Below are 18,503 nucleotides of genomic sequence, written 5' to 3' on the forward strand. Positions count from 1 at the left end.
AGCATATTTTTGAATTCTTTAGTAATCCAGTAAAATCATTCCTTTTTTTTGTAGAATTCCGTGAAAAGCAATTTTCAAACTAAAAATGTGTAAGCTTTTTCAGCATCATGCAGTTTGAAGACCATTAGTTGAAAGACTCCATATTCCATTCAATATTGTTTTCTCATGGACAGTGTTTTTACATTTGATATTTGATATTTCCTTTGGTATGAATTAATTGAAATACTGGAAAATGATCAGACATAACAGACATCAAATTTTCCCAGAGTAATTTCAAAGTCCAGACAATTGAGTTGATGAGATGTCGATAAGTGTAGCTGATGAATGTGTTCTGGCGGATTTAACAATCGCAGGAGAAAAGTAGGTTGAACAAGTTACATTTAAAACTCACTTATAAGAAGACGAATGTTGAAATCATCAAGTAATACACACATTTTAGGTTCCTTACCTTTCGTTCATAGCGAATAATAAAGGGCATCAAAAGTGTGCTGATATCATAATCTGGTGTCCATAAATACATATATTTATAATGCTTTCCCCATCAAAGGGTAAGCAAGATGGAATTTCAACAAACACTGGATTCACTGTGGTCTTAAGTTTTTGTTTTTTTTTTGGGCAAAATAGAAGTTATTTAGTACATAAATTGAGACTCCACGTCCAACTTTGCTCTTTGTGCAGGAATGTACAGCATTAAATTGTTACAAAGGACGAGCCACATTTCATAAAAAGCCATCACAGTAAATGAATAATTTACGGTTCATAAATATTCTGTCAAATGATCCTAATTTTTAGGCAGAGTACAGATATTCAGGTGCTAGGTAGAAAAGGCATTTAAGCCTAGATGCTTGCCATGTGATTGATCAGAATATTGGCATGACAATTTAGTATTTCTTTAAATTATATGATTCAAATCCAGATTAAGGAATTAATTAAATGCCAAACATGCCAAAATGCAGAACATTTCTATTTAGTGCTGGGGGGGTGAACAACCAACCGTAAATAGGCCTACTTCAAATAGGCAATGTTTCCTCTCAGTCATTTAAGTGGGGGCAGCTTTCTTTTTTGTTGGGACACTTTTCAAGTTCCTTCAGACAATTATCTCGCTTCAAAGTTTCTTCCTTAACCTTGAGTTGGAGTAGCTTCTGCACTTTCACTATTGGGCGTCCTGTGGGATTATATTTACCTCGTGATGTGCTCTCTCAATTTCAATGAGGTACAATTGATAACTTGAGACGGACTGAGAGGTATTGATTCAAATGTATGAGAAATTTGGGTGCTCTGAGGGCTTTATAGTTGCTATTTGTTGCATTAAATCATATTGTGTGCAGGTGTTGCTTTTCTTGTGTCCTCCCCTGCAGGAGGAGATTTTGAAGCTTCCCTACTCTCCTGCCACTCGCAGAAAATGTCTTTCCTGACAACTTACTTAGTGTTGTTTTTAAGATAAACATGTGGCAATGCAGTGAGAGGGCTTGCTTCCAGCACAAAAAATAACTTGAATCAAGTGACATCCGGTAAACTTTCAATTTCAACATGTGAAATGTTGGATTAATTTTTTACTTGAATCTTATAAGTAGGCCTATATGTTTCGTCACTAATACTCTACATAGATTTCTCTTTGTGTTTCTTGTTTTATCTTCTAGTCTTATTTTCTGACCTCAGCTCTTGAATTATTACCAAATAAAAATGTTCGAAGTGAACTTCCCAGCTGTTTTGGGAAACAAAGACTACTTGTCACATGGAGACCTTCCAGAAACAGGGTGAAGATTAAGAAACACTGCTGCAGTGCTGTCTGCTAATAATCCACCCTGCCAGTTTCCCAGAAAGTACAAGAAAGTACACAAACCCCTTTTGCGTGAAAGTCCATGTCTTGCACAGTAGACGCAGTCTGGTTAATGTCTCTAAAAAATGAACACCTTAAAAAAAGACCCATTTTCACTTCGTCACCTCATGCAACAGTAAGCCTGCAGAGTCCTGGTGCTTTTCATTCTTTAATGGTTAACTGCAGAGTGTATGACATGAGGGGCGGACTCTGACTAGTTTATCATTGACTTGCATGGCTTGTTATGTGAGGTGCATCACTTATCAACATGTTACATGCTTTACAAAACAGTTTTCACAGAACCGTGTTGATAGAACAATTGTAAAGAACAGAACTTGAAGAGGTTTTGTCTTTTTGGATTAAGTCCAGTTTTTATTTTTTTATTTGAATAGTGTAAGTTACGCCCCAAAACCAAACTTTTAGAATTTTCCCCTTAATGGAAAATTCCATATTAGTCTGGATAAAAAAATATTGGGTGTATTTCTAAACACTCTAGGACCTCCTGAATAAAATATTTATCTGTTGTTTGTATCTGGAGATGCGCACTATTGGTCAAACCTATGAGATCTTACTCATGTAAGTGATAAGTTTCATTTACAACAGGAAGATAGCAGTGATGTTGCAGGCAGACTCTCATTAGGCCTCGTTTACTTGTTGTGTATGGGGCAACAGTGGCTTGGCCATTTAAAATACAATATACAAACCTGCGGATCAGGAGTCTAAACATGCACGCACCGACACACGGCCTCTGTATTTACAGAACACGGATGAGTCAAACTGCCGCTAAGCCCTTCAGCTGTGTGTGACACATAGCCCCTAGTGAAGACTCTGTCCTGCGCTCCAACCCCAAATAAAGACATAGGCCAGCACATTGTTGTCATCAGCTCTGCTCCTGGTGTCAGAGCAGGGAAGATGGAGCGTTTTTCAGCTGCTGGTGTTTAGGAAAGCCTTCCAGAGGACAGAGTCCTGGGAATTGTTTGTATGATGTTGTCGTGCTGTATTATGATCATGGAACAAGCTTTGGAAAGTGCGTTTATCTTACCTCATGCTGTATCACTTCAGGGTGTGGGAATGTACATCCGATCAGGACTTCAAATTGTTTTTAAAACTGTATTATCTCACTTCAATCTGTACATGGGTTTAAGTGATACAGGCTGGCTTTCTTTGTATATCTTGGTACTGAATCGCAAAGATGTTGTATTTTATTCCAGATGCCTTTAGCTGTTTGCGTTGGTGGGTTTTCTTTTAGGTGGCTGAAATTTTTGCTACTGACCCTGTCCACAGTAGTACATTGCTTAGCTTCTGTGCTGGTACAACTCTCTGCCTCTCCAAACTGGGAACACGCTAACTGCCATCAGAACCTTTCCTTTCAATGTCCCCCTTCCTTCAGGATTAATTGTAATAACTTTAGTTGATCCTTAACTTTTCATCATGATCAATGCATCGCCTAAAATGGTGCAGCTCGACTTTTAACTTGCTGCACAAAATGTGACCAAATCACCCCTGTTTATTCATCCTGGCACTGGCTGCCTGTTTCTTTTAGGACTGATTTTAAAATGCTTCTAATTCCTTTTAAGGCCAGACATGGCCTAGCACCTATATGTCTGAGCTTAGATTCCCCTGTGAGCCAGTACACAGACTTAGATCCTCTGGTAGGGCATTGCTAGCATTTCCAACTTCTAGTGCATGGGTTTTCAAAGTCTGAGACTGTGATCCCCTCAGACAAAGCTTGGAAAAAGGCGCCCCTCCCTAAGTTTACCTGGTCAGTTTTGCTCAAGTCCTGGATGCCTAAGGGATCATGATTATGTTATATGATCACATAAGCAGACAGAATTAAGCCTAATATTGCTGTATGACAGCACAGATTACACCAATTACATAATTAAGGTCTGTCCTATGGGATTTATGAATCTCTGGGAATGTAGGAAAAACTGTAAAATTCCCCCAAACTACTGTATCCCTGAAGTATCTCTTTAACTGAATTACACAGAATTAGGCATTTCTATATCCCCTTTTGATATTTAATGTAATAACTAATGTAATATTTTTTCACTGAGCCTCCCATGAAACTTATTGGAGCCCCCTTGGGGAGGGCCACCTCCCACTTTAAAAACCTCTGGTCTAGGCTAAAAACCAAAGGAGACAGGGGCCCTACACTCTGGAACAGTCTACCAGAGGAGATCAAACTTGCAGAGTCTGTTCCTGGTTTGATCTCACTTCTTAAAACATTTATACAAAAAAGCTTTCAATGTGTGATGCGTATTTCATTTCTCCATTATTGGTATATTGACTTGTTTACTTTTTATTTATTTAATTCAAACCACTATGTGATTTGTAATTAATTTTTCCTGTAATTGTACATTTACTTTTTGCTTTCACTCGACTAGTCTATGTTTTACATTCATTGCTGTAAAACACTTTGTTACCTGTATTGAAAAGTGCTATACAAATAAAGATATTAACTTTTCATCAAAATTTCATTTTTCAAAGACTTTGGTTTATGACCAAGTACCTGCAAAACAAGTGATGTTCCCATCAGCATCAGCTGCACTTTATTGTGTTTAGGGATAATTAGCAAATGTTAGCATGCTAACATGCTAAACTAAGATGATGAACATGGCAAACATTATACCTGCTAAGTAGTCTTGTTTTTTGTTGCATTTTGTGTTTTCAGTGAACACTAAGTCTAAAGGAGCCTAATAACCGTCATGATAGTGTGATCTAATATTTCAAAACACGAACAAGATTAAACTTTTATTCTGTCAGCATTTTTCAGTTCCCTGAAGGACAAAAATGACAATATCTGGACAACAGGCAATGCTTTGCCACGACTTAACAGCTGACCAGCGGTTCCTAATGAGTTTTGAAGGTTCAGGGACAAAACTTGTCACCGCATGCTGCTTGCTCAGCTGATTTAAGTGACAAACAGGAAGTCTGTTTCTTGGATTGATTAAAAGTTGGTCAAGTGTGATGGTCACAGAGCTTCCATTTCTCAAATGCCTTGATGACAATAAAATTGCATTAAAAACAGAGGGTCGAGATTAAATCAAAGCTTTTCTAAAGTCAAAGTGATCTCTTGTTCAAATTGGTGATGTTCTCGCTAAAGTTTTTGTCAAATTCCTTCAAAAGCAAAGCCAGTTCATTCAGACAGATATCATCGGCTTATGAACACTGTTAAGCTGCAAATACATTTTTAATTAAAAACTGATTCCCATGTCATGCAACGACCACTAAAATCTGATTTAAAACATGATGCAGTTTGATTGTGAAGAGATGAGTGTTTTTTAATCCTGCTTCTCAGCTGCTGGGTTTCATTTCAGCTTTGGGATTGATTTACACCTGGAACAACAGTGCAGATAACCAGCTGGTATGGCAGAAGCCCAGCAGCACTCTGGGTGTGGAGAACCACTGATAGGTAATACATGCAGTTAGCTGTACTGGACTAACATTATGGTGTTTATTATTTATTCATATTATGGCATCTATATTTGCTTTTCTCTCTAATGCTGGATTCTTGTTTGCAGTGTAAACGCAGATCTGGAATAAAAAACAAATCATTTCTAAAAGTACCATTAATTAAAGTACTATCCCTTTAACCAAAAACAAGACTTTCCAATATAAATAGACGGAATATTTTTGTGTACTACTCATCCTTTTCCAAGTTCAATAACTACGGGAACATCATGTTTTAAGACCTCAGCTGTTTTCCACACAAGACAATTGTGAGTCAGGTTATGTTTATACATATTTCTTGTGCGTTCATCCCACTTTTGTCAACTGACGTTTACACTCTATTCTTTGTAGCCAATCTGGTTTGGTAATGACCTCTGTCTGAGACAAATTGTGCTGTTGCCGTCAGACCTAAATGTTTCTTCTTGGGCTGCTTTCATCTCCACCTCCTGTGTTCATCTGGACAAATCCAACCTGCTCTTACACTGAAGTTCTAACTCTCTGTAGTGACTAAAGTCACCTCTAGATCATCACCACATGCCTATGATTCATTCGTGCATTTACATCCCATGAACACTATAAATTCGCGATATGGTGTAATTGCTAAAGACTCTTTCTATCCCGGCTCATAATTTCAGTGATTTAATCAATAAAGACATAATACTAACAACTCTCTTAATATTTATTTTCATTGATTTTTGCTGAATGAAAAGTGAATAGAGGTGTAGAGTGAGCAATAGTTAATTAAAATCTTACTAAAGTGACATTTACATCTAATGTTGTGCAGCGTCTCTGCTGCTGTGTCTGTAAGATAATGGAGTACTTTTCCCATCAAGCACCAATCCAACCAATTAAAACACAGTGATCTTGCTTTGTGGACAACCATGTTCTCTCTGCTTCTCTGTGTCGGTGAGTAAATGGAAGATTCACTCGGATTCCAGCTATTTGCTTTTCTTTTGTTTTGAGTTGTTTGTCTTCCTCAAACCAAAACAGAATGACAAACACCTCTCACAGTCGTCCCATCATATCAGCTGCACAGATATCTTTATAACATTATCTGCCTTCAGGCTATTTGTCACTGCGCTGACAATACGCCTGGATCAGCTTTGCTTGAGATCAGTTGTGGATTGTTGCATTGTCAGATTACATCAAGTGGATGTAGCACGTGATGCCAAAAATATTGCTGACCCTCACCTCCCCCATTTTGTCCATTTTAGGTCATTCAGCCACAATCAGATTTCTTTTTTCAAATACTCCATTTGATTTTCTGAGACAATTTATTTTTAAATATTTAAATACCAAAATAATCATCCCTTAGGGGAAGCATACGCCATTCAACACATTCATTTAAACTTCATTTCAATGCATCATCATCAGTCATTTTAAGCACCTTTTCCCTTTTTAATTCCCCTTTAAACATCACCATATATTTGTCGGTTTGCTTCTTTGAACAATCGGTGGTACTCATTGAGCTTCAGTGATTTTTTTCAGACCAACAACACACATCTATTATTATTATCTTTTCTGTCGGATCATGTGTTACTCAATGACTTTTCCTCGCACAGCGGATGAAAGACCAGATGTTGTGGCGGTCTCTTAGAAAATCCTTCATCTGCCACTAAAAAACCTCAGTAAAAGCAACCAAAGACAAAGAAATGAGGTCACTAAGCTGGGTTAACATACATTACATTTTCATGTAGGCACAAAGTCAGAGAAATAAGCCTTCACATAACACCAGCAATACCAGTTTGACCATCCATTCTAAAAGAAGAGTTTCACTCATTAAGGCGTACCTAATGGTGTTTTAAGACCTTATTAAATATGTAAGAGCTATAGCAGAAATAGCTCAATACTAGAATGATAATAGGAACCATAGTATCATTACGCAAGATTTGCCGATAGTATTTTGTCATGTCATATTGTTGTTGGTTTTCTACAAAAGAAACTAAAATTTATAACCAAGCCTGCCTTTCCTTTCTGCCGTAATTCACATTTTCTCCTCGAGATTTCCCTCCAGTTTAAACAGCTACAAGAAAATCCACATTTGCATGATTAATAAGTTACATTTTTATACATACACACATATAGAGGGGAGCTTGGAAGTTGCTTGGCACATTCTCATGCTTGACCAACCTCCTACAATCTAAATAACTATACAAGACACAGTAAAACAGGTCTTCTCACACCAACATTTTCCCTGTTCAGTCATGAGGCTTCAGCATGTACAGGAGATGAAACAGGAGCCCGCATGGCCACGATTAACACTTGTCTGCATAATCATCCTGCAAAAGGAGGGCGTACACAACCCAATGCACTAAGTAACATGGAACACTTCAGCTGTACATACAGTGTCTTCACATACTGATAAAGTTTAGATTCATAATTTATTCTGTATATACTGTATCTTAATATGCTGGTACCAGGTATTCACAGTGACTCTAAAATAAAATTACAAGAGGAAGTCTGTACAAGAAACAAGAGAGTCCGAGTGACTGGCGAACGTTTGGCATCCCTTTTTGTCAGAGTTAAGAGTTTGTAGTTGGGGTTTAGTTTGTGGTCAAGTCAGTTCTGTTTGATTTCAATGGGATTCGGGAGAGCTGCCAGGGCTTTTTTCATTGGCACTAAGGAGAAGCAGTCTGACTCCTCTGAACACACGTTTGTTATTGGCGCCATCAGCAGTGGACACAAAAAGGTGAGGTAAGGTGGTGTCAGGGGGATGAGATCTTATCCACCTTCTTATGCTGAGCAAGACATAACCTGGGCAGGCTAAATAGAGTACAGTATGTGCCCTGTCCAGTGCTGATTTTACCAAAACAAACAACAACAAAACAAAACAAAAAAGATGCAAGAACGACACAGAAACACACAGAAACACACATCAGGGTGGAATGGTAAGATTTCACCTATTGTCCTTACCGCTACCACTCATAAGCCATACTAAACAATTACCCAAAATAGTCACTGTAGACAGCCGCCAAACACAAAACATATTTAAATACAATACTCTGTATTTCACTATTAGTTCAAGGTGTTTTATTCAGACACCTAAAGCTATTTTGCCAGCTGAAAGAAAGAAAAGCTGCCTTTTGGCATTTTGTGGTTCTGGCCAGCAGGAGGAGATCTTCTACAGTATGGCTGCTACAATAGTGAGGTTAGAAGAAAACAGCTACAGGCAATCATGGAAGGAAACTGAAGCAGCTCTTTCCTGCCATTGTCTGTGTCTTCAGCAGAGGTATGACCCTTTTCAGTATCGCTTCAATATTGGTTTCATACATACTTCCAAGAGGAACAAGCATGCTCAGTTCTCTTATTGGGGGGGGGGGGAGGGGGACATTTCCAGTTTGTGTGTCCTTTTCATTTATGGATTTTGTTTTAAATTTCTTAAATACAGTACTACTGAGAAGTGAAGAGGGCAGAGAATGTTGTCCTTATGTAACGGACCTCGCTCTGAGGAGAGTCAGTTAGCATCATTACGTCTTTTGAAGTAGAAGGCTGCCTGCAGGCTTGTCAGTGTCATGCCCCCTCCCCCCCCCTTTTTCTTGTTGTGTTTTGTTTCAAGGCCTTCCACACTATCAGCGCCAGGCAGAACCACACTCACACATTGCGACTACACAGTCTGGCAGAGAGGATAGCAATACTACTGTTCACATATATTATTGGTGATATATATACACTTTTGGTCATTTCCGATAAGACACCTCCAAACATGCTATACAGTGTCTCTCAGTCTTAATTGCCACTTTTTTATGTAAGTGCTATTCAGCCGAGCTTGTCAAGTATTTGAAGCAAGGTACAGTAAGAGATGCACACATACGGACGCACACACACACCTACGCACACATGCGGCACACTTCCACGCACATACTGTATCATATACACCTGGAGAAGCACTCTGGCATAGCACACCAACACAGCAGCCTGAGAGCTGCACATTGGTCAGTCTATGAAAGTCATGGGATGTTGAGAATGTCATTTTTTTTCATTAGTTGATTTGCATACTCCCCCACCAGCAGGCAGGTCCAGGATTCAGGATTGAGACTGTGGTAAAACACAGATTGAAGAGAATACTTGTGCGTGGGGGTGCTTTTGCAAGTATGCATGAACAAAATAAGAATACTGAACGCACACGCACGCTGCGCGATTTGTATCTTTCTGCTGATTTGTGTGTTTGTGCGTGCAGTGGTGGAGCTAACAGGGCTTGTTGACGTTGCACAGCAGCTCGGTGACTTTGATGAGGCGAGCCACTGTGCTCTGCGACTCCTCCTGCAGCCGCTGGTTGTTCTGCCTGAGGCTCTGCACCTCGGCCTGCAGCACCGCCTTGTCCTCTTTCTCCTGAAAGACATCGGCACACAACAAAACAAAAGCCGTCGCTCAGATCGCTGTGGCAGGAACGGGAGGGGAGCGACAGGTACAGCGGTGGCTTTAAGGAAACTAGTGGGCACACATAAACACAGAGCTTGAAATAAAACAACACAAACCGTGTAGAGAAGCACATCTCACTGCACTGGGTGTAAAGAAACAATTAGTCACTGAACTGATCATTTCTTTGACAGAAATTTATGGTCGTCTCAGTGCTTTGGGGCTGCTGGACAGACCAAGTAAGCAACTAATCACCTACAATGTTTATACAGCAGCAATTTGATTATTTTCATTATTGAACAATCTGACAAATATTTTTTAATAGATGTTTAAACTATAAAATGTCAAAACATTTTTGAAAACTGCCCAACACAATGGCCCAGAGTCCAAGGGGATGTCTTTAATTTGCTTGTTCTGTCCGACCAACAGTCCAAAACCCAAAGATATTCAATTTACCATCATCTAAAACAGAGAAAAGAAGCAAATCCTCACATTCTGGAAGCTCGAACCAAAGAATATTTGATTTTTGATTAATCAGTTATCAAAATGGATGTTGATGAATTTTCTGTTGATCAACTAACTGTTTCAGCACTAAATGGGTATCTTATTATTCTTGTGATTTCACAGACTAAATGGCTGATTAGAAAAATTTCCATGAGATGAATCAATAATGAAAATAATACATTGCAGTCCTAATCACGGACTTATGAATAAATAGAAAACGTTCCATATAATTGGGAGGTATAATATGTTTATATAATATTTTGTACACACAGAGACACATACACTATTGACCAGAAATTCTCAACACAAGGCCCACTCGTCTGTTGTTGACAGACTAATTCCGTCCGCTGAGGGAGGCCATGAGATGTGGTTGAAAGCTTCGGAAATACAATAATAATAAGTGGACTTTGTGTTGAGAATTGTTTGTCAAGGGGCCGAGGTCAAGAATTCATCAGCCTTTGAATTCACCACACACAGTATTCTTTGACATCTACATGAAAAACAAGCATAGCAACACAGAATTATGTTTAGAAGAAATGTGCAGAAGAAAGTGCAGGAAAACACTGACAACAGCACTGAAGGTGTTGTAAAAGTATGATACTGGAATATTCAGACATTCTGAAAATGTTTCTGCAATTTTACTGTACAAATTTACAACAAAATTCTGAATAAATAAATTAGTGTTTTTGTATGTAATGCATTTACAGTGAGTCAGCTGTGACTAGAAATGGTTGAATGGATGAGTTTGTACAAGTAAACATAAGGCTGCATCAGAAAATACAAATCATCTCACTCCAGCGACAGAAACTAAGCAATTTAAATACTTTCCCCCTACCTGCTAACTTTTGTGTGGCGCTCACTGAAAATATTATTACAGAGAAAACATTCATGAATGTCAAAGCACCTTTTGCAGGTCATCCTGCAGCTTCCTCAGCATGGCCTCCAGCTGCGATACCTTCTCTTCTAGGTGGCCTGGAGAGTCACTGCAACAAAGAGAGGCAGTGACACTTCGTCAAAAGCAATCACAGAATTTTACAGTTTGTAATAGGAAAATGCATAAATGGAAACCAAAGTATCAGAATGGTTTAGTTTCCCGATCAACAAATCAATAAGATAAATGTATTCAATGGTATCTCCTGCGTTTTATAAAAAGGGTTTTCTCCTCTCCTGCTAGAACACTCCCCGTCATCTCATACAGAGTGAACTTTTCAATTTGCTTGATTGGCCGTGGAGCCGTCTGTCACCGTGGCAGCCTCAGAGCTCAAGACATCGTCCCTGCTGCCTTTGATGAAACCTCTAATACTCAGAGATCAATTTACGGTAATTGCTACGCCTGACAAGCAGACCCATTCTGAGTGAGTATAGTCATCCGACTGCAGTTGTACATAATGACTACGCCCTACAGCGCGAGGCACAAGCGGCTTCCTGGTGATGTGAAAAGCCCGATAATGCTTTTAAAGGAAAGAACATGGAATTATCATCAAATGGTTTGGGTCTAGTGTAGTTTTAAATTTTATGTGGCAGTATTTTTTAAAATCTATTTGGTTGGTTTAAAACTCTTTAGCAAAGTTATCCAAAGTTGCAATGTGTATCTGACAGAAGTTTCTTGAAAAGGTTGGCACTTTGCCTTTTATCGCAGTCACCAAATGCAATCTCAGTGTATCCTTTCTTCAACTGGTATGTCCAGAAAAATGAAAAGAAGGACTTTTGACTGAAATACTGAAGAAAACAAATATTTAGTTTCCCCATGTTGTGATAATTTTTGCAATTTGCAAGTTCAGTTTCACAAACAGATACAAACAAGAGGTGATGAACTAGTACAGTATACGGATCATACTGTACTAGTGTCTTTTTTAAGCATTTTACATGCTAGCTGGAGCCAAATCTAGTGGTGGTGAAATAGTCATCACTGCTGACCTCTACAGTACGTGGGTAGATATAAACTGTGCCTGTGAATACTAGAGACTTAGACTGGAGAAAAGCTACACGTTGGTGTAGCCTGTTTTCTTATTGACTCATTTTTGTGTTTTGCTTTTGGCCACCAGTTCTTTGGACTTTGTGTTCAGACAGAGCATTGAGAAGAAAAATAAGGCGACCAAGGAGCTGGAAAAAGTATAAAAGTTAAATGGATTGGAGTGGGAGGTTTACAGAAAGATGACAATGACAGTGAGTCAGACACGCTGTGTGTGTGCGTGCATCTGCGTTTGCATGCACATAAGTGCATCACTGAGTCAGCAAGAGGGTTCTGTTTATGAGGGAGGGAAGCCATCGCATTGACTCAACCAGTTGGATGTAGCTGATAAAGTCTAAACAATTAAGAGAGAATAAAGGACTAGAGTTGAGAAAAGGCATGTGTGCAATGAAAAAGAAAACCAAGAGACTGACTACAGAGATACTGCACTGTCTGCTTCACCCTGTATATACTGTATAGCAACCCACCTCTCCTTTGAGTCTTTCAGCTTGCCGTCTGTCTGGTCTCCTGCTTGGGAGGGGTCACCGGCTTTACGGTCTGTGATTAGGAACATTATCCACATTATTACAATTTGAAATGGCCACACATACAATAATCACAAGTAGAGATGTGGGAGATGTCGACTTTCTCTCAGTATAAAACATGGAGTCATTTATACACTTCCTAAAGCAACTTTTCTTTAAATAGAAATTTGCACTCATATGGAATATACATTATATGGCCAAAAGTATGTGGACACCTGAACATTATACCCATATGTGATTGTTTAACAATATGCTACTATAACAGCCTGCATCAGTGAGGTTGGACACTGGTTGGACAGTCGGAAAGGTGTTGTTGTACGGGGTTGTGGTTAGGGCTCTGGGAAGGCCAGCGTAGACCTCATTTTGTGCACAGGGGTGTTGTCGGGTTGAAACAGGTAAGGGTTGTGTGTTGTTACAAAGCCGGAATAACACTGTTGTCTAAAATATCATTATATGTTATTTAATTAAGATTTCACTTATTTTGAACAAAGCAGCCTAAACCAAGAAAGACAGCCCCAAATCAAATATCTACAGCCGTGGGTGTCAACTTACGTTTGATCATATGGTATTAATGCTATTGATTATTTTGCCAGCAAATCAGAGGGCAAACATTACAGTTACTTTAATCCAAATATTCAGAGTTTATCTAAGTCAAATCTTAAGATTGTAGAAGAAATAAACACATTAAGAAGTCTCTAGTTGGCAATCAAATCCAGGTTTCTCTCGGTATTTGTGACATTTGCAAACCACTAAGACACTTGTTGTATTAATTTACATTTATAATTCAGAAAGTGAGATGTGCATAAATAAAAAAGATCCTCACCCTCTCGTGACAAAGCCTCCAGGATGCTGCGGCAGGCTGTGGCCAGGTCAGCAATGGACTGCCACTCCTCCTCAGTTGAATCTGTCGTCTCTGAAAGAACTGAGAGAAAGACATTTATCACCCTTTTTTACCAGACATATCTCAGTGTGGCAAACATAATGTAGCTGGGACAGCAGAACAGTGGGACTGCAGAATTTTAGCAGCCGTTCTACAGTAACAGAGAGCGACCACTGGGGAGTGCTGCTGTGTTAATTCAGATTCAGGGGCAGAATGTAGAGGGACAAGGGGGTAGTATTATAAGTATTATAAAGCATTTTTTACACCAGATGAGGTGAAATTGAAGACAGCATACCACCACGATGAGGGTAAAAATGTAGGAAAGTTTGTTAAATATAATTTTGAACTTTTGGTAAATTATTAAAAGCAAATTTAATAAAAACATTTAAAAATAACAGCATTCAATATGCTAAAACTGTTCCTTTTTAGGGTCTATTAAAGGCCTTGAATATCATCTTTTAGTTTAAGAACTTGCGATGCATTTTATTGACCTGCACTACATAAAACAATCAAGAGTCTTCAGAGGCCACCCCCACAAAAATCAGAAGAATCCAATGAGAAGATGAGCAAGTGTGCTCTTACAGCGCTTAAATGATGAGTCTCATAGTCTCAGCAGAGGCAGAGCAGATGGTGTAAGAGGGGCTCCTTGATTTGGGGCTGCCTAAAACTCCACCCCTTCCACTACCCATCTGTCCCCCTTTTATCCCAGCCCTGGCAGGGGGTGGCAGCAGAGCAGGGGTGATATTAGATTAGCGGAATAGGGGGCAGCGTGGATAAAAGAGGAGGGACAAAGGGGATGCAGCGGGGAGCAGAGGGAGGATAATGAAGAGAGGGGTTTAAGGCAGGAAAAATCTGGAAAAAGGAATTAAATCGGACAGAGATGATTTGCAAACATGTGTAATAGTTCCATTTTGGCATCATTTGAGCAGTCGTGTCAGTTGTTGTGTCTGAAAAGGGAGCTTTGAATTGAGTCCATGATCAGGCTCAGAATATGTCGGTGTGCTCTTTGTCTTCTAATTCATTTTCACGCATTTATTCATTTTATTTTACATGCTGCTACTGTTCATTTTGTAATAAGGATTATCAATATATTTTGAATATTGTAATTACACATATTTCATTGTAAAATAAAATCAGCAGGAATATGGATGTTCTTACTCTTGGTGATGGAGTTATGAAGACTTAGGGCTCGTGAATTTCTTTCTGCTCGATCGACACATGACAGCCGGGAAGAGGAGTCACTCGCTGAAGCCTTGTCCTCGCCAAACTCAGCCCCCATAAACTGAAGACATAGAGATAGAGATAGAGGGGAAACGACACTGTCAGAGAGGTGATGGAGTGCTGAGGAGAAACCACTCACATGTCCTTTCGTCTCAGTCTGTCACCTGTTCGTCCTCCAGGGAGACCTTGGGTTTGACAGCCAGGATCAGATCAGGTGTGGCATCCCTCAGCTCGCCGACGTTCTCGTAGATGTGCCCCTTCAGCCCCATGTTGTCGTACACGTGCCTGTCAGGAGGGGAGAGATATGGTGGTGGGGAAAAACACAAAGCAAATCTGTTGTTGATGCTTCGTGACATTATTTTTTATCCAATCCAGAGGTCATAACAGAAACTGGAGCACTTAGACAAGTAATCTCCAGGATGGCTTAGATATGGCCTGATTGATGTTTGCTATCCTGCACTCACACATCTATCAGAAATATCATATCTGGTGCGGTTCTGCTTTGCGTGACAGAAAGCAGTCAAATTCATTTTGGCGAGCAGCAGATGTTAATATTATCTTAATGAATATTTTCCTTTATTTCCTCCTCAAGCTGATGTGGCTTTTCAGAGTTTTCGGGGTGAAACCAACCAATGTGCTTAAATGATTTGTCAGGCAGATACATACACACAGCTGCTTTTACATATGGGGTTTTCTCTCTCCTTGTAGCTCAATACATGGCAAACATTCTCGTGACTGTTGGCCAAGGACCATGATATTCAAGAGAATCTAGTGCACAGTGCAGACCTTAATATAAGTGACTGTTTAATGGAAACGAATGTGCCCTCTCTTGTTTTCATTTACTTGACTTGCTGTCAACATTTATGACATGCAGAAGGAAGAAGGAATTTAATTAACAAAAAATTTAAGTTCTACTGCACAACCTTCCATATATCTACGTGCCAGAGGCAAAAAAATAAGGCATTAAAATAGAAAATACGACATCTAAGTGAGTTTTCTAATGTGAAACATAATTAAAAGGTTTTGCAGTGAGTTAACACACTTCTGTGACGCAGAGTGACACACTACTTGGTGTCCTTTCTCCGTGCCTTGTCCTTTGCAGGAAAAGTGACGCACTGACTCTGAGATTAAATTGTGATGAGTCAGCTTCAGTTTGAGGATATTTAGGAGCCCTGTTACCTCATGGTCTCCCAGTGTGCAGATGTAACTAGAAGGATTACAAAATCTCGCAAAGCAGCGTGTCTTTCTGTTTTGTATTTCTCTATAACGCCTCCATAACACTTACATGTCAGGTTAGTGACATGAGCTTTAATAACACTCACCCATCACACGTGTCCCCGTAGGACGGCTGTCTCTCCAAAGAGCAGCTGCGTGTGAGCTGCGAGGTGCTGTCCTCCTGGCTCTGATTGGCTGGCTGGTCCTGCAGAGAAGTGGCCCGTAACAAAGGTAAGCTGGGCGGTGTGAGGAGCGAGCTGTGACTTCTCTCACTTTGCCCTTTATCACACGACTGCCCATCGCCCTCCTCGGCCTCCACCTGGACCTCTATTATGTCCGCTTCACTGACACCACCCGCCTTCAGATTGTCCTCCCTCGCCTCCCTCTCTGCCTCCTCTTCCTCCTCCTCCTCCTCCTCCTCTTCTTCCCTCTCGTCCAGCACCCAGGCCTCTCCAGACTGATCCTCGCCAGGCTTGCACTCAGCATCCTTGATTGCTTTCTGGTACAGTTCAGAGAAACTTCTACAAAACGTAAAACAACAACAAAATTAGTAAGAAGAAAATCAACATGCCCCTCTTTTTCCAGACGGCTTTTCATTGTGCTGTTGAGTCATAAATTAATCTAGAAGCCAAAACCAAAGATGAGATGGAGAAAAAAAGGGCTATATTTGTCTAAGTTTCTATTATTTTCCTTTGAAATCACAGAGCCTCCACTTCCTGTGAAGAATTATGACATCTTTGTGACAATTTGTGCTTTGTTGTCACAGAACAAGGACTGAAAGGACTGAAATATAAATAAACCAGGGGAGGTTCTCTGAAGATGCTTCCACTGCCTGCTTTGAAATGTTGCTCTAAAGTTAAGAGCTTCAGGGGTGTCCAGTTTAGTATTGTTTTTTATTTCTTTTAACAACTCTGTCCATAGCTGTCTCTGCCCTCTCTCTGACCTCAGCTGTATGGAAAGTGTGCTCGTAACAGTGGGACAGCCGGTGCCAGCATGATTAAGGATCATTAGTGGGACTGATTGGTTGTTAGCCAGCTGGTGTGACACTGACTGCAGGCCGTCACCCACAGCAGAGTGAGCAGTGACCACAGAGTAGCACCTCTTTTGTTTTTCTGGACTGACCTATCCCACTAACCCCCTTCCCCTTATTTGCTGTCACCCTCTCTCTCACCCCTTCACTTGGACTACGCTTCGCTTTCTGGAGCACACCTTATACCCACGAGCCCTTTCTCACCCTGTGTCAGATGACCCAAACCTTGTTAGTTCTCTCTCTCTCTCTCCTCCTCTTCCTCTTCCTATATGCAGCCTTACCCACCTGCGAGGCTTGCCGTTCTCGTCCGGTGGGATGACAGTGATGTGGATCTTGTGCGCGGTGCGGAGCAGCCTGGTCCTCTCCTCGGGGGTCAGGTGAACCAGCGAGTGTCCGCACAGGCGCACCACGCGAGCCGACAACTGAAGGCCTCCGCTCTCGGCATAACAGAACCGCTGCAGCTCCGTCACAAAACCCTCCTCGTTCATCAGGAAGCCGGGCTGCCCGACTCCGTCACGCAGAGGGGTGACCTCCAAAGCCTCACAGCCCCGGGTGACCAGCTGCAGATAAGAAGAGGAAGATGAATGAATTAGAAAAACATAAACCACCCACTGCAAAATTTCAAATCCAGACACAATCACCCACCTCTAGCCTCTGCACCACCTCTCGTATATCCTCCGTCTGGCTCTCCATCACACTGATTGACACTGACTCCCCACGCTCATAGAAGATATCCAAGCAGGGCCCCCCCATCTTAGTTTCTGTCACTGCCTTCCAGCCGATGACATCTCGACAGGAGCAGTTAAACACCACCCTGCGCGTGCACCTTTCAATGAGCACCACTGACTCAGCCGACACCCCAAGCAGACAGGGAAGCCTGTGCTCTCCCGCCTCCCCTTCATCCATGTTGACCATCACAGCCCACACCAGCGCCCCGGCGCTGTGCAACTCGGCACCTTTGGCGCCCTTCAGCTTGTCCTTGCGCTTGCCTCCCAGAGAGAGCAGGGGGAACTTGGTGGAGGAGTCGATGGGTGTGGTGGTCACATAGTTTTCAGCCAGGTCCTTCAAGTATTCCTGCCGCGTGCGGGTGGCCATGGAGCGAAACTTCTCTGACTTCTCCGCAGCGTTTTCAGCATTCACTGCCTTCGCCAGGAGGAAGTCTCTGAACGCGAGCGAGCGAGGGAATCGGGCGCCCTTAGGGAAGAGTGGGCCAAATAATGGCATGTCTTTTGAACGCGTCACAGCCACTCTGAGAGGGAGAGAGAAAAAGAGCAATGACAGAGTAAGAGAGAGGGTACAGCGGAGACATTGTCTTGTTTGCAGTGCTTGAGTGTAGTGTAGTACTCTCCAGAATAACAAACATTTACACTGAATCTGCTGCCGAAGTGATTTTTGCCCTACAACTACTATGATTTAAGATACATGTATGTCATGAATGATATGGTGAGAAAAATAAGTCTCTTTTTGTCTGTGTTTCCCTTAAAGCCCAGATCTTTTTATAACATCCCTTCTTTTCATTAAATCCCAGG

General features: G+C 41.0%; 1 protein-coding gene and 1 long non-coding RNA gene across 9 annotated transcripts in view; one reads left to right on the forward strand and one right to left on the reverse strand.

Annotated features, from left to right (window-relative positions):
• Nucleotides 1–6,527: 6,527 nt before the first annotated feature.
• Nucleotides 6,528–18,503, reverse strand: part of zmp:0000001168 (signal-induced proliferation-associated protein 1) — a 33,291-nt gene continuing 21,315 nt past the window's right edge. For 4 of the 8 annotated variants that reach the window (XM_046039353.1, XM_046039351.1, XM_046039354.1 and 1 more), the window contains exons 8-16: nucleotides 17,620–18,223; nucleotides 17,260–17,534; nucleotides 16,052–16,465; nucleotides 14,894–15,014; nucleotides 14,667–14,790; nucleotides 13,452–13,550; nucleotides 12,572–12,641; nucleotides 11,037–11,115; nucleotides 6,528–9,601 (exon numbers count right to left, since the gene is read on the reverse strand). In XM_046039353.1, coding sequence (XP_045895309.1) covers nucleotides 9,458–9,601; nucleotides 11,037–11,115; nucleotides 12,572–12,641; nucleotides 13,452–13,550; nucleotides 14,667–14,790; nucleotides 14,894–15,014; nucleotides 16,052–16,465; nucleotides 17,260–17,534; nucleotides 17,620–18,223 — 1,930 coding nt within the window. In that variant the 3' untranslated portion in view covers nucleotides 6,528–9,457. Of the gene's footprint in view, nucleotides 9,701–10,365; nucleotides 11,116–12,571; nucleotides 12,642–13,451; nucleotides 13,551–14,666; nucleotides 14,791–14,893; nucleotides 15,015–16,051; nucleotides 16,466–17,259; nucleotides 17,535–17,619; nucleotides 18,224–18,503 lie in introns of those variants that run through there. The other 4 variants (XM_046039356.1, XM_046039355.1, XM_046039358.1 and 1 more) reach the window with 4 other exon arrangements.
• LOC123962887 lies at nucleotides 11,333–18,496 on the forward strand. The gene is made up of 3 exons (XR_006823083.1): nucleotides 11,333–11,452; nucleotides 16,073–16,175; nucleotides 17,250–18,496. It is a non-coding gene; the product is annotated as an uncharacterized LOC123962887 (long non-coding RNA).

The sequence above is a fragment of the Micropterus dolomieu genome, linkage group LG23 (assembly GCF_021292245.1).
Source record: "Micropterus dolomieu isolate WLL.071019.BEF.003 ecotype Adirondacks linkage group LG23, ASM2129224v1, whole genome shotgun sequence".
Lineage (NCBI taxonomy): Eukaryota > Metazoa > Chordata > Actinopteri > Centrarchiformes > Centrarchidae > Micropterus > Micropterus dolomieu.